This window comes from Cyanistes caeruleus, chromosome 1 (assembly GCF_971803275.1).
Source record: "Cyanistes caeruleus chromosome 1, bCyaCae1.hap1.1, whole genome shotgun sequence".
Lineage (NCBI taxonomy): Eukaryota > Metazoa > Chordata > Aves > Passeriformes > Paridae > Cyanistes > Cyanistes caeruleus.
The window spans coordinates 111,891,239-111,904,541 of NC_141701.1; the positions used below are offsets into that span (position 1 = coordinate 111,891,239).

The following is a 13,303-nucleotide window of genomic DNA, read 5'->3' on the forward strand; positions in this document are numbered from 1 at the left end:
CAACTGAGGATCCATTTACTCTTGTGCTCAGCTGCTTGGTGTTCAAGCCTGCTCATGCACATATGCACCTCACACTATGGAAGGACTGTTAATTTGCAGTATCCAGGTACACTAGAAAACCTGGTGATAGTTAAAAAGAATCACCCCCTCCCCAGACAACCATGAGAGCATGTCTGTCTCAACATACCTTTAGAGAGAAGAAAACAGATGGCACTTACCTCCGACAGCGTTGCAGCGAGATGTCATTTCCCAGAGGACCAAAGCCATGGAGTACACATCTGTTTGTTTGAAGGACTCCATGTTCTCCAGGTTCATCCTGGACTCCAAAACCTCAGGGGCCATATATCTTGCTGTGCCAACCTACAGGAGAAGAGATTGGGGAGAGCTCATGAGCTGAAATTGCAATTCATGTTTTGGATTCCACTGTGATTTAACTTCAGCTTTCATAGATACAGTGCCATTTGACATGTATCCAAAAATTCAGGCTACACTTGGCACAGGCCGTATTTTCTGCTGCCAGGGAAATCTGGCATTGTCCTGACTACCAACTTACTTGCACCTCTCTTGGTGGGGAGAAAAAAAAAATAGCCCTTTCTAGTTCCTTAAGCAAATAATTTTGACACTGACAAGTTTTCTCACTCTTTGGCTATTCACAGATAAACTCTGACCTTTGGGCCTGAAGCAATTGCTGCTCACCAAGTGTCTTTCAGATGAGCAAGAAACACATTGTATTATATTGCACAGCATATTACAGTGTTAGCTGTTTCTTTTCATGGTAGGCTTAAAAGGAGAGTAAATGCAGGCCTGGGAGAAGAAAGCAAACACACAAATCCTGAATGCAGAACCACACATTTGAACTGAAACCAAAAACCTTTGAAAAAACATTCTCATAAACTTTATTCATACTGAGCAATTTTCAGCTACGACTTTAGCAGCTTTGCTGAGATCTAGATTATGATTTCGCGTTACAGAAGGGGAAGTTTAAAAGTCTGTTTTTATCACAAGAAAGGATTTAAGAAGAATTCTTGGATCACTCAACGGTTCTCTCAAATAACAAACTCTTCACAAGGTATAAATAACGTATCCCCCCTTGAAAAATTGCAAATAGAAGTCTTTCATCAGGCAAAGACAGCATCAAGTTGGAAACTGGTTAATGGCACAGATGAACAAACACAAGTGGATGATGCAGCAGGACATATGATTTAAAAGAGCTGTTTACACTACAGCAATCACTCCAGAGCCCAGAGGCAAGCAGGGCTGCAAAAGATCATTTCAGTTACTGCATCTGCAACAGCAGGCAGCCACATAGTTAATGTACAGTCTTGAGAGAGCCCTATGACACCCCTTTTATAAGCTTCTGTAAACATATCTTATCACCTCAGGCTCAGGGCAAATGAGAAGATGTTCCACAAAAAGTGGGAAGTATCATAAGAAGAAGGAAAGATCAAGAACATAGCTTTGTCGTAGGACCTTGCAACAGCAGAAAATCTCTGTGTCAAAAATATCTGAATGGTTGTAGGATCAAAGTCTTTATAACAGAGGATGGGAAAAAAATTCAGTGTGAGCAGTCTCAAAGTTAAGTTCCCTGCTACATTGATGAATTTAAGGCCAAGCACATGAATAGCAGCTATACACTGAAGAGGTACTCGGGACAGTCACCGAGGTGAGCACCAACTTCCTTCCCTACATAAAACGTACATATGGGAACACTGAAGCAGAGGTTGCTACCCACCATTAACTCCCTAGCACTTGATTTCTTCCCCAAGCAGATACCACCCAAAGCTTAAGAAGGTTACCTGTGCACGTGGCCCAACCCCTGCAAACCTTGCTGATTTTAACAAGAGTTAATGATGCCTAAACACAGACTCCTCACATTGCCACAAAGTTCTCTTCTGGTCTGGCATTTCACACACTCTTCACAGCAATGAAAATAATCCTGCACTTTTGCAGGACAATGGAGGATGAAGCCCTATAATAAAATGCACAGAAGAAAGTGCAGAGAAAAACTGACTTGAAGAATGCTGTCAAACCAATCTATATCAATTCTACTCAGAATTTATCATGTATTCCAGTCTACTTATGTCCTTTTATCTGCATTTAGATCATTAGGTCTTTTGGTCAAAGACACTTTTTCTGTATCTTGAAAACAAGTGACTCCTGATTCTCAAAGGCATTTTTAAGCACCTAAATTCTGGCAATTCCAAGCTGGTTGCTCCTCTAGGGTCTGGATATGCTTCTTCTTTGCAAATACCAGTCTGCTTTCAGTTCTTGATTTTCCAAAACTTCTAGTGAGGGACCATCTTTCTTCCTGCACTGCTCTATCATTTTTTGTGACATTTGAATCTTTGTTTATTGGAAGCCTTACATTTCTTTGAAGCTGTTAAGAGACGTTTCATGCCCTAAGCTGTACCAGTCAGAGAGGCAGTAGATATTTCTCTTTTTATGATATGGGAAGCCATCTATTACAAGGGTGCTGATGCTGCTGAGGTACAGAACTTCTGGCCTTGCAGGCACCTACCAGTCCTTCGAACACAGTGGGAAGAAGGTCCAGGTTTATACGGTCACATTAAGTAATATCTGCAAATATTAACCATCATGGATGACCAAACTCAAAAGATTGCAAAGGTCCTCATGGGGAAAAAGGTGTTTTCCAGCCTGGTATTGTAGTCAATAATGGCTGTATCTGCATGATATGGAAGGTAGTTGAGTAGATTGGAAAGAAGATGGCTTTGTAATCCAAACAACTTGCCTTCAGTATTAGTGTCTAAGGACGACCAGAAAAACACTTAAATACTAACATTTTTTTCATTGAAAACTCAAGATTTTCTTGAATTAAAAATAGGGTCAGCTGCATTATGCATGTTATGAAGTTGAATCTCCTGGTGGCAAGGGTTTGAGTCACAGGGTAAATTTTAGAAATTATGCATAAGGCAAGTCTTGGTGCAAGACTTCTTTAATAAAATATACAGCAATGAAGCCGGCATGTTGGGGAATTAAAGTGGGCTGCACTTGTGTCCTCAGAAAGAACAAGGCAGAAGTTGGAGTCAAATCAATTGAGTTATACTCTTTGTCACAGAGAAGAATGACTCCTGCTGGGTCACCACCCCCAAAAAGATTCACTGAAGCTAAACAAACTATAAAACAGTTGGTCTCAACACCATTGCTCAAGGACACCAACTCCAAGGCCATAACCTGATCTGGGCAGCCCTAATACTTTGTCATCAGTGTTGCTGTGGACTGTGGAAGTGGCAGTATCAACACTATCCTCCTACTTCCGAGTGACTCTGAGCAATGCCAGAGAAATCAGCTTGCAGTAATGGTCTGCTTTAAGTAAAGTGTCTGTGGGTGATGAATTTCATAGTCCTTGTCTGGCTTCAAATGGGACCATTCTTATGACTGACAATCTGGTATGACTTCACTGAACTCTGAAAAGATCTGGCATGATGGAGAGAAATTATATGTAATGGAGTGGTGTTTGTAGTATTTTAAATATGGATCTACTGATTAACATTCACTCCTGGTTCTGGTTGATAGATCTTCTAAAATGAGATTAGGACAGCTGCTTTTCAATAATGAGACTTTCAAAGGCATATCTTCATTTGATAAAGAACAGTAAAGCTCCTGTGAACTCAACAAAGCACTACAGACTGAAGATCTGTCCCTGAAAATGTTATAAGCTAAAGTATTTGTTCCGTGTGAGGTTAAAGTCAGTTTAAATGGACAGGCTTTGAGTGACCAATATATAAAAATATGAATATAAAAATGTATAAAATATATAATTAAAGTATAAATTAAAGAAGTAAATTTAAAAAGTATTAGGAATTAGGTTAACAAATGGTCTGAATTTATACTATGTGAGTTTTCATTAAGAGACAATATTTAGAGATGTATGTAGTCTCCAATGCATTCATAAACATCCCCCAGGCATCCCTATCAAATAGATGAGTATTATCCACTCTCCTTAGTTGAAAAAACACACCAGGGCAATAGTTTTTATATGACATCCTTGTATTTTCTTGCATGTGGAGAATGTACTGTTCATTACAGAGATCTCTTTTTTTTTAATTTTAAAATTATTATCTATCAGAAGTTATGTGCTTACAGCTTTTGAGGACATGAGACTGACTTTGCATATGCTGGGATAGACCAGGATTGGGTCGAGTCACACAGAAGTGTAATGCCATCAGTGAAAACTTGATGTGTCAAAACCTCACTACACGAAGCAGATACTTGTTGTATTTGTGTGTGTGTGTGCATTGCAGCAGCACCACGAACAGTTGCTAACAAGCTCATACATGTTTAGCATGAGTGAGAGGATGGCTGCATCACACACACATGCAGATCTCAAATCATAACAAAACCTACATTGCACTTCTCTCAGTGTTGCTTTAATGTTTAGAGCCACTTCGTTTATAAACACATTCACGTTAATTTTTTGTGGTTTTAAGTCAAAGCTGCCATAGAAGCTTAAGGTTTTTTCATCTTTTCAGCTCAGGAACTGTCAGACCAACATTACCCATTCCACCCCCTGCTTCAACCTTCGAACTTACCTGCCCACTGTTAGCCAAGTCATCCACGGACAGGGAAGGGTCCAGCCTCAGGGATAACCCAAAGTCACAGAGACAGCAGGTTAAATCATTTTTCACCAGGATGTTGGAACTCTTTAGGTCTCTGTGTACGATAGGTGTTTTGGGACGGCCACAGGGTGTGTGATCACTGTGCAGATGGGCAATCCCTCGGGCCAAGGACCCGCCAAGTTTCCAGAGGTCCTCCCAGCTGATAATGTGCCGTGTGAGATATTCCTGCAAGTTTCCTTTAGCATGGAAGGCAGTGATCAACCAATACTGTTTGCCAAGATCTGTCTTACGCTCCTCTGCTGTCAAGAACTGGAGGATGTTTTCATGCTTGAGGTTTACATCCGAAAAAATGTCTTTCTCAGTTTTCCAGGAAGCATATTCTTCATAGGAGAAAATCTTGACTGCCACAGTTTCATACTGTTCTGATGTGTTTTGCTTCAGTTTGGCTTTATACACTTCAGCAAACCTTCCTTTGCCAACAACCACGTCCAACTCAATGGGCAGCAGCTCTGTGTTGTGGTTGATGTTGTTGGCACACGTGGAGCTGATGTCTGAGCGGTCATCATCTAACATAATGGCACAGACATCACTGCAGTCCTTATGCTTCTTGGGCTTAACATTCTTCTCCCATGCCTTGTTGAGTTTCCTCTTCTTATGAGTGCGGTAGGCATAAAAGATAACAATCACAGCAACAGAAATCACCAGTAACGGGACAAGACTTATGATTGTGACTTTGGAAATTTCATCTTTCTCCTCTGGCTTATGAGGGTCATCTGTAAAGAACAGAAGGAAGGCATACATAAAATTGGATCATAATTTGATATGTACAGAAGGCCGTCAATAATTATAATTTTTATCCAGAATTCAATACATTATCTTCTGCACTAACAGCAAATAATAAAAATTGTCACTGCTTTCTTGCTTCAAAATGTTGTTTTGTAGGTAGGCCTCTGCTTACCAGGACTTTTGTGTCTGCTTACTTTGTAAAAAGCCAGAACTGAACAAATTTAAGAACCTAATGTAATTTAGTAGTTTTGTTCTTCTCTCATGCTTTTAATACATAATGGATGAAACCTTCACTTTCCTGAATACAATAGCCAAAGCCTCCTGTACATACTCTGTCAATGTATTCTTGACAGAACTGCTCCTTTAACCACTAATTACTAGAACACATTAATTTTTCTATAAATAAACAGACAATTAAGTCTGTGAACTCCTACTTGCCCAGTTATTACTCCAGATCCAGTATGCTTTAGTAGGATCCCTGCAAAGCCACCTTCAGGAAATCTGTTCACACTCTGTATGACAATATTCAGGCGCAATATGTGTGCTTGCATACAGACCCAAAACCCAGAACTTATCCTCATGCTTTGATGTATGTGAGTGATGCTAGAACAAATTCAAACACCTGCATGTAAACAGGCTCAGAATGGTCACCATCACCACCCTCCAGGTACTTCTGCATGGATTTATGTATCAGAAAACTTCTCAGGAAGTTTCCAAGGAACTCTGTGAGTTCCTTGTGTGCTGTACACTGCTTTTCTGCTGTAAAGAAGATGTTCACTCCAAACTCCACACCTGGTGCAGTGCACACACCAACATATTCCTAGATATAGATATAGGGAATAGAGGAACAACAGGGACCTATTCTAGAATAGGGATGCATTCTGGGAAGAGTACAGATTATTATCCTAGAGGTGAGAGCTGCCCTGTCACCTCTAAAAACTGCCTTCTGGTTCAGTATTACTTAGGGAAGATAACCAGTTTGAAAGGGAAGAGTTTTGTTCCAAGAAGAGATTAAAGGAAGGCCAGAGTTTATATCTGAACCTGATTTGATCGAACACATGGAAATTTACTCTCTCAATCTTTTCTTCCTTTGAGTCAGATAAAATGTACTGTATTATCTTTGTATGAGGGAGGGGACTGTTTGGAAGAAGTCTTGTGAGCCTAACCTGAATGGACTAAAACAAATGAAGCTGCAACCACAGTTAAGCAGAGGGCTTGTGGTGGCAGCAGGATGCTCTGGTGGATGCTTACAGCCATGTCATTGACTCAGGCTCTGTGCATCAGGCCAAATAAGTCAATATGAATAGCAAAAGTTTAATAGGCTCTGAAGGGAAGCTGTCACTAAGTACATTAGCCACAAGCCTCTGTTTCCCCTACTCTGTGCCTTTCAGAACAAAGGTGAACAATGCTAAAAGGGATAAGGGTAAAGGTTTACAATTAGAACAAGCACTACCTCTGACCCTCTAATTTCACTCATAATCATGTTTCCATTGTAAACCCAGTTGGCAAGCAGCAGAAGCCATCAGCTATTCAAAGGCAGGTGATAGGGAATCTGAAAAGTATTGTCTTTCTATTAAGAAAAAGGCTTGAATCCTGAACCAGGATGTGCTTCCTCTGTTTGAAAGGTTCATCAACCAGATGTAAGCCTCTCTAGGGTTTCAAGGAAGAGGAATTGCCTTTCTAGCACTGTCATTCCCAGCCTGGCACGGGTCAATGACATGCACCAGCAATACCTACAAAGAATGTTTTTCCTTCATTTATGCAAAAGAATTTTTAAGGCAATCCCTCCTTCCACACCTATGGCAACCACAAATCCTTATTCTCCTGTGATTTCTCTTGAAAACAAAATGTTAGTAAATTTAAAAAATATTGGATTTTAAATAAACACAATACCTAAAATTTCATCACAGATTAAAGGCAACTCTTTTGCTTTTCAACATATTGAAGAGGAGAAAAAACCACTGTGTCTGTGCAGCTCTTATGGGAAAAAGAGGAATATATTTAGAAAGTCAAATGTCACTGTCAGTAAATAGATTTGCATTGCTTATTCCCTTGTGCATTCTTTGTTTCTAGAAAATCTACTTTATTAAGAACTCGGAAAACACCCTGATGGAGGAGAATTGACTGCATTGTGGGATGACTGTTTTGGAGTTTTGGCAGCAAGCAGGTCACAATACATGACACAACTATGACCTATAAAAATCAGAGAAAGTAACTTTATTGAACATTTAGGGTTCTGTTTTGCTGGTATTGGTTGTTTTTGGCTTTTCCTTGACCACAGAAAAGCACGCTTAAGTCTGGACTCTGCTCTTGGAAATGAGTTATATGTCATCTATATCATAGAGTACACTCTTTCACAATGATGAAAATGTTTCTTTAGGGCCTTTTAAGCCATTTTTTTTTTCTGCCACAGAGTTTGTATGTAGACCAGATATTTGAAATACAAATATCTTTCAAAATGAGTGACAAAAGCCCTAAGATGTATTAGTTGTCTTTCAAATAGCTCCCCCTGAGTCCAAGCAGTTGTAGGTAGCTGGGTGCACGTTCAGCCCAAATTGAGGACAAACTCATCCAAAATCCTTGCTCCTTTACTGTTATGGCTACCTGTGTGAGGATCTCCAATCATTCCTACAATGTCCTAGAGTAGGCTGTAGTATTTTGCTCTACAGCTGAGAACTCTCCAGCAGAGTTCACAGTTCCTTCAGCTCTTCCTTTTTTTGCACAAGAGAAAGCTCTGCTTGTGGTGCAGGGGGATTTTTGGGTAGAAGGGAAAAACTGTCGATGTTGCAAATGTTACTTGAAAAAGAATGTAAAAAAAAATTTAATCAAAGCAGAAGCTGAGCAGCTTGGCCACTTCCCCCTGAGCACTGTATCATCCTGCAGCCCTGCTGCAAAGTGACACATCCGCTTTGGCACGGTCGCTTGGAGGAAGCAGAGAAGCAGGGGGTGAAAAGCATACAGCTGCACAACCCCACCTAAAGCAGCAGGGACAAAGGCTGTGCTGATTTTCAGTACTTAAGACACTAGGCAAATCCCACAGCTTCCACAAATTCCACTCAAATTCCACAGTTTGGGAAGTGCAAGAATGAGCACACATCAGGGAGAACTGAGTGTCAGGACTGACAAGGCTGAACTCTAAGCTTAGGAGGGGACCAAGCTGCCTGACAGGAGAATTAAAGGAGATAGCAAAAGAGCAAAGAGCTGGTGGCACTGAGGTGTGTCCCGAGCAAGACACTTCTGGAACTGCCTTTGATTTTGCCTGATGTTATGAGCAGAATCAAATCAGCCATTCCAGCAGAAACTAAGGATGGGGTACCTCTCTGCAAAATCTGAGTACAAAATCAGGACAGGATCAAAATTCAGAGCATAGCTGTATGTTTTCATAGTGGCTAGCCAACATTTTATGGCTTGACTACAGGGATCTAAGAATAAATACGTTCACTTATAAATAAATACTCATGACTGAAACCTCATAATTTAAAAAATGGGAGTGCAGCTTCCTCTTTCTGAGCACTGGAATGAGCAAAACCTGTCTGCACAGGCAGGCAAGGAAATGGTTAAACGAAATAGCCTTCCATGTTTTCAAACATGCTCCTAAATAACTTTCCCCACCCAGAACTATTATTTGGGTGGATCAGTCCTTTCTTAAGCTTCAAAAGATCCTATTAATATAGCATAACAATAGAGAAGTTGAGCTAAAAGAAAGCTTCCTGTGTGTGGCTTAAACTAAGCACAAACCATCTGCATAACCCTTAACACTACCTAAGCCTTGGGGGAATAGGGCTCAGGTGCCAAGGAAAATGGAAAGACTGTACAGCCCCCGTTCAGTCAGGGAGCTTCAAAGCACAAGAGCTTGCAAATTCTTTAGGTTGGTTTTCATGCCTTTGATACAACTTTAGTGTCACTGAACTTTGTAAGGAGTAAGTAAAACAATGGCAATGAAATGAGGACACACACTTGAATGGCAGGGCAGCAGAATGCCCAGCCAGTACTGACAGAGCTACTTCCTCGCTGTCTGCTGCTCTAAAGTGAGCTCTAAAGCTGCTGCCTATTCAACTGCTAGTCAAAGCCACACAGCACAGAAAGAATATATTTGATATTAGCAGAACTGACATGAAATATATTGACAATGATGTATTGCAAGCTTGTGCAGTGTCTTAAAAATTCCCAGAAACACAAGGTCACAAAACATGGTCCCAGACACAGAACTGTGATCTAGTTATTTTGCAAGATCCCAAGACACAAAGCAGCCCTTTGAGCTGACTGGAGGAAAACTCCATTTTGTAGAAATCCTGAGGTTTCAAAGTTTGATTTGAATTCCACACTGGAATGAAAACCAACACTTTTTGAATGCTTTTGCTTGAACAGAATTTCTGTTCAAATGTTGCAATTTGGCAAGAGATGTATGTGAGTGCTGAATCCCTAGCGGTGAGTGGACTGCTATGGGTGGGGTACAGGAGTTTCAAGTTCAAGATCTGCTCTGTTTGAATCAAGGGAGAGCTTTTCACAAAATGGGAGGTTTGAACCTTGCATGTGTAGTGATTTCTGAGCAAGGCAATAGGCAACAAAATACGGAAAAGCCTACCCATCTTTTTAGTACTTTCTGGATGAAAACTAGCTCCATAAAATGCTATGCCATAAAATTTCCTTTCAGTGAAATTAAATTTACTCTAAGCAGCTGCTTGCAGTAATTTACTTTATCTCTATTGAAGAATCCTAAGGTGGAAATGAAATTCTGTAGCTCAGTGTCACATGTACCCTCCTGACTGTGGCCTTTTTAGAATTAAAATGACTTGGAAATCTTCAGCAAAATATTTTTCAGTGGGAAATACTGATTTTCAAAATAGAAAATCTGCTTCTGACACTCTTATACTTTTCCCTGAAACCCCTGTCTTGAGGACAAAAGTTGATCCAACTTTTAAAAACTTCTGCTAGTTTTACAGGCATTAATTTTTGGGGGATGTAGATGGGGGTGGGGAGCTTTCTTACTCAGGGTAGAGGGTTTTTCCTTAGGAAAATGATTGATCTTGATACAAAATACTTGATAATAATAGAATTCAAATGCTGCACCTCAAATTGACCTGTCTTTTTTTATCATTACAGCTTCTTGGAAACTTTTTAATTTTTCATACTTGCTGGAGACATTTTTTTTTTTCCAATTTAATAGTTTTGTTGCACAGGAAATCAGTTGCACCACTCCCTCGGCTCTATGCTGAACCAGCTTGTGGCAAAAGAGAGAGATTACCAGATTTTAAAACCAGAATGGGCTCTATCTTACTATTCAGTGGAAAATAAACCCTGGCATTTCTTGCAAACTTTCCTGAATGTTGAATTCCTTCAACAAGTTCCTGTATTTGACAGGAGCTTTTTTTGGACTAGGTAAACTAAGTCTGTCAAGGCCAGTATGTTTTGCTTGAGCTGTCTGTATGTCTTCATCTTTTAGTCTGAAAATGATATTACCAGGGTATCCAAGAGAGTATCTCTCTCCTGGAGAGGTACTACCTCCGGTAGCTGGCAGGTCTGCCTGGCCTGCTATAGAACCATGGAATTGTTTAGGTTGGACAAGATCTCTGAGATCATCAAGTCCAACTGCAAACCCAGCACTGCCAAGTCCACCACTAAACCATGTCTCTAAGTGCCACATCTACAGGTCTTTTAAATACCTCCAGGGATGGTCATTCAACCACTTCCTTGGGGAACCTGTTCCAGTGCTTAACAACCCTTTTGGTGAATAAATTTTTCCAGTTATCCAATCTAAACATCCCTTGCACAACTTGAGGCCATTTCCTCTTGTTCCATGCTTCTTACTTGGGGGAAGTGGTTGACCCCCCCTTGCTACAACCTCCTTTCAGACAGCAGTAGAAAGCTGGTTAACCTCCTTTTTTCTTGGCCAGACAACCCCAACTCCCTCAGACACTCTTCGCAGGACTTGTGCTCCAGATCCTTTCCCAGCTTTGCTGCGCTTTTCTGGTCTCACTCCAGCACCTCAATGTCCTCCTTGTAGTGAGGGGCCCACAGGATTTGACGTGCCCTCACCAGTCCTGAGTTGAGGGGGATAATCGCTGCACTGGTTATATTGGCTCCACTCTTTCTGAAACAAGCCAGGATGTCATGGACCCTCTTGGCCATATGTTCTCTCTGCTGGCTCATGTTCAGCCACTGGTGGTCAGCAGCCCCAGGTCCTTTTCCTCCAGGCAGCTTTCCTGCCACTCTTTCTTCAGCCTGCAGCATTGCACGGGGTTGCTGTGACTCAAGTGCAGGTTCCAGCACTTTGTGCCCTAAAGGTTTACTTAAAGATATGAGAACTCATTCACCTGCTCTTTTGGGCTGCCTAAATGTTGCTCTGAGGTCAACAAATGTCTGGCAAACCAGACCCAGCTCTCAGAGCACTTAATGCATGCCACTACCCAGTGCCATCTCTTTTCCTGAAAGGTAGGAAGTATGAACTGTTTTGAAGACCAGTGGCACACCCAGTACTGGTCTCCCCTGTGGACCTGCATCTTTGGCCTTTGCACACAACTATCTAGGGGATCAGGACTCAAAACTTCTCTGTAATGCCCGGGGATAATCCCCAGTTACATGACCCAGTTACATGTGTTACATGTTGGAAGAGTCACGCATATGCATCTGTCACCTGATGGGAACGGCTGCATCTAGCTGCCGCTGACATATCTTAGCCACAGGGGTGGGAGGCAGGCAACTTCATTGCCTCTGGGTGGCTTACTTCAGCAAAAAGGCTGGGCAGCAATGACCTCATGGATATTTCATCTATTGTAAGCAGAATTTCATTTTTCAACTGATTGCCAAGTATGCTATTCAGCACCCAGGAGGTTTAAGAAACTCTTAAGCTCTAAGACAGAACAAATAGTTTGTTGCTGTTTTTATTCTCTCACTCCTGGCTAGAAAGTGTAATTCCTTGGTTTGCTGGCACAGCACCTATTTGCTTAAAATCTTCCACCCCCCTAATGCATTCCCTTCTTATCTCTCCCATTCTAATAGGTCCCTTCACTGTGTGTACATGGCATCTCTCACACACTCTGACTTCACTTGTAGCTGAGCTTTCCTACTCAGCAATATGAAAGCCAACGTATTTTAACTTTACATGATGTGACTGAGTTCCTGTGATACATGGCTCAGTTATATAGAGTTTGGGTGTCTGCTGCTGTTTGCTGGTGGGTTTCTGGAACAAATCAATCTCTCCAGTTTCAATATGTTTCAACAGATGCCACACATTAACCAGTATTTTTATTCTCAGCCTGAGTTTCACCCCTCCAACCTTTCCCAAAATATTATGTTGCCAGTGTTAGTTACAGTTTGTTTCTGTCTGAAATTATTAAAGTCTCTTTCATGACAACCTGATAAAAGGTTGGCCACATTCCCATACTTATTAAGCTCTCAAGTGATGCAAATTGTAACAAATATGCCAACGAGACTAAAAGAGCACTGCCTAGTTTGTTTTTACACAAATCTGTAACTGAGCATGGTTATTTTCCTAAGAAGCAAACAATATAAATAATACAGAGCAAAACAAAATTTTGGCTTCTTTAGCCTCTTTTCATTCTATTTCCTCTCTATCCCATTAAATGAATCAGATGTTCAGCATTAGACAGCCTCTCCTTTGGTTACACACAGCTGCAGGCACTGGGTGGGACTCTAGTGCCTGCAAATACCTAAGAGGAAACACAGAGAACAAAGCCAACATACAAGCAGTGAGAGGCTCTGTGCAATGTTATGTAATGTTACTGACCTCTTTTATGGGGCAGCTGGAAGAGTTACCTTCTGAACATGTTAGTTGGATAACAGAAAAAGAGATTAATGAAAGCCTTTGTTAAAATTCACTTGAAAGCAGTCCAGCTGTAATCATCTCCCTTCTGATGTTCCTTGAGCACCGGACAACTCATCACACAAGTATTTATGGACTGGTGACTGTTTGTGCACTT

General features: G+C 41.1%; 1 protein-coding gene across 2 annotated transcripts in view; it reads right to left on the minus strand.

The window, feature by feature from the left end:
• The window catches only part of TGFBR2 (transforming growth factor beta receptor 2), a 59,157-nt gene that overhangs the window by 13,460 nt on the left and 32,394 nt on the right, over positions 1–13,303 (minus strand). For both annotated transcript variants that reach the window (XM_086850646.1, XM_086850637.1), the window contains 2 exons: positions 4,551–5,350; positions 219–360 (listed from right to left, as the gene is read on the minus strand). In XM_086850646.1, the coding sequence (XP_086706772.1) occupies positions 219–360; positions 4,551–5,350 (942 nt within the window). The remainder of the gene's footprint in view (positions 1–218; positions 361–4,550; positions 5,351–13,303) is intronic.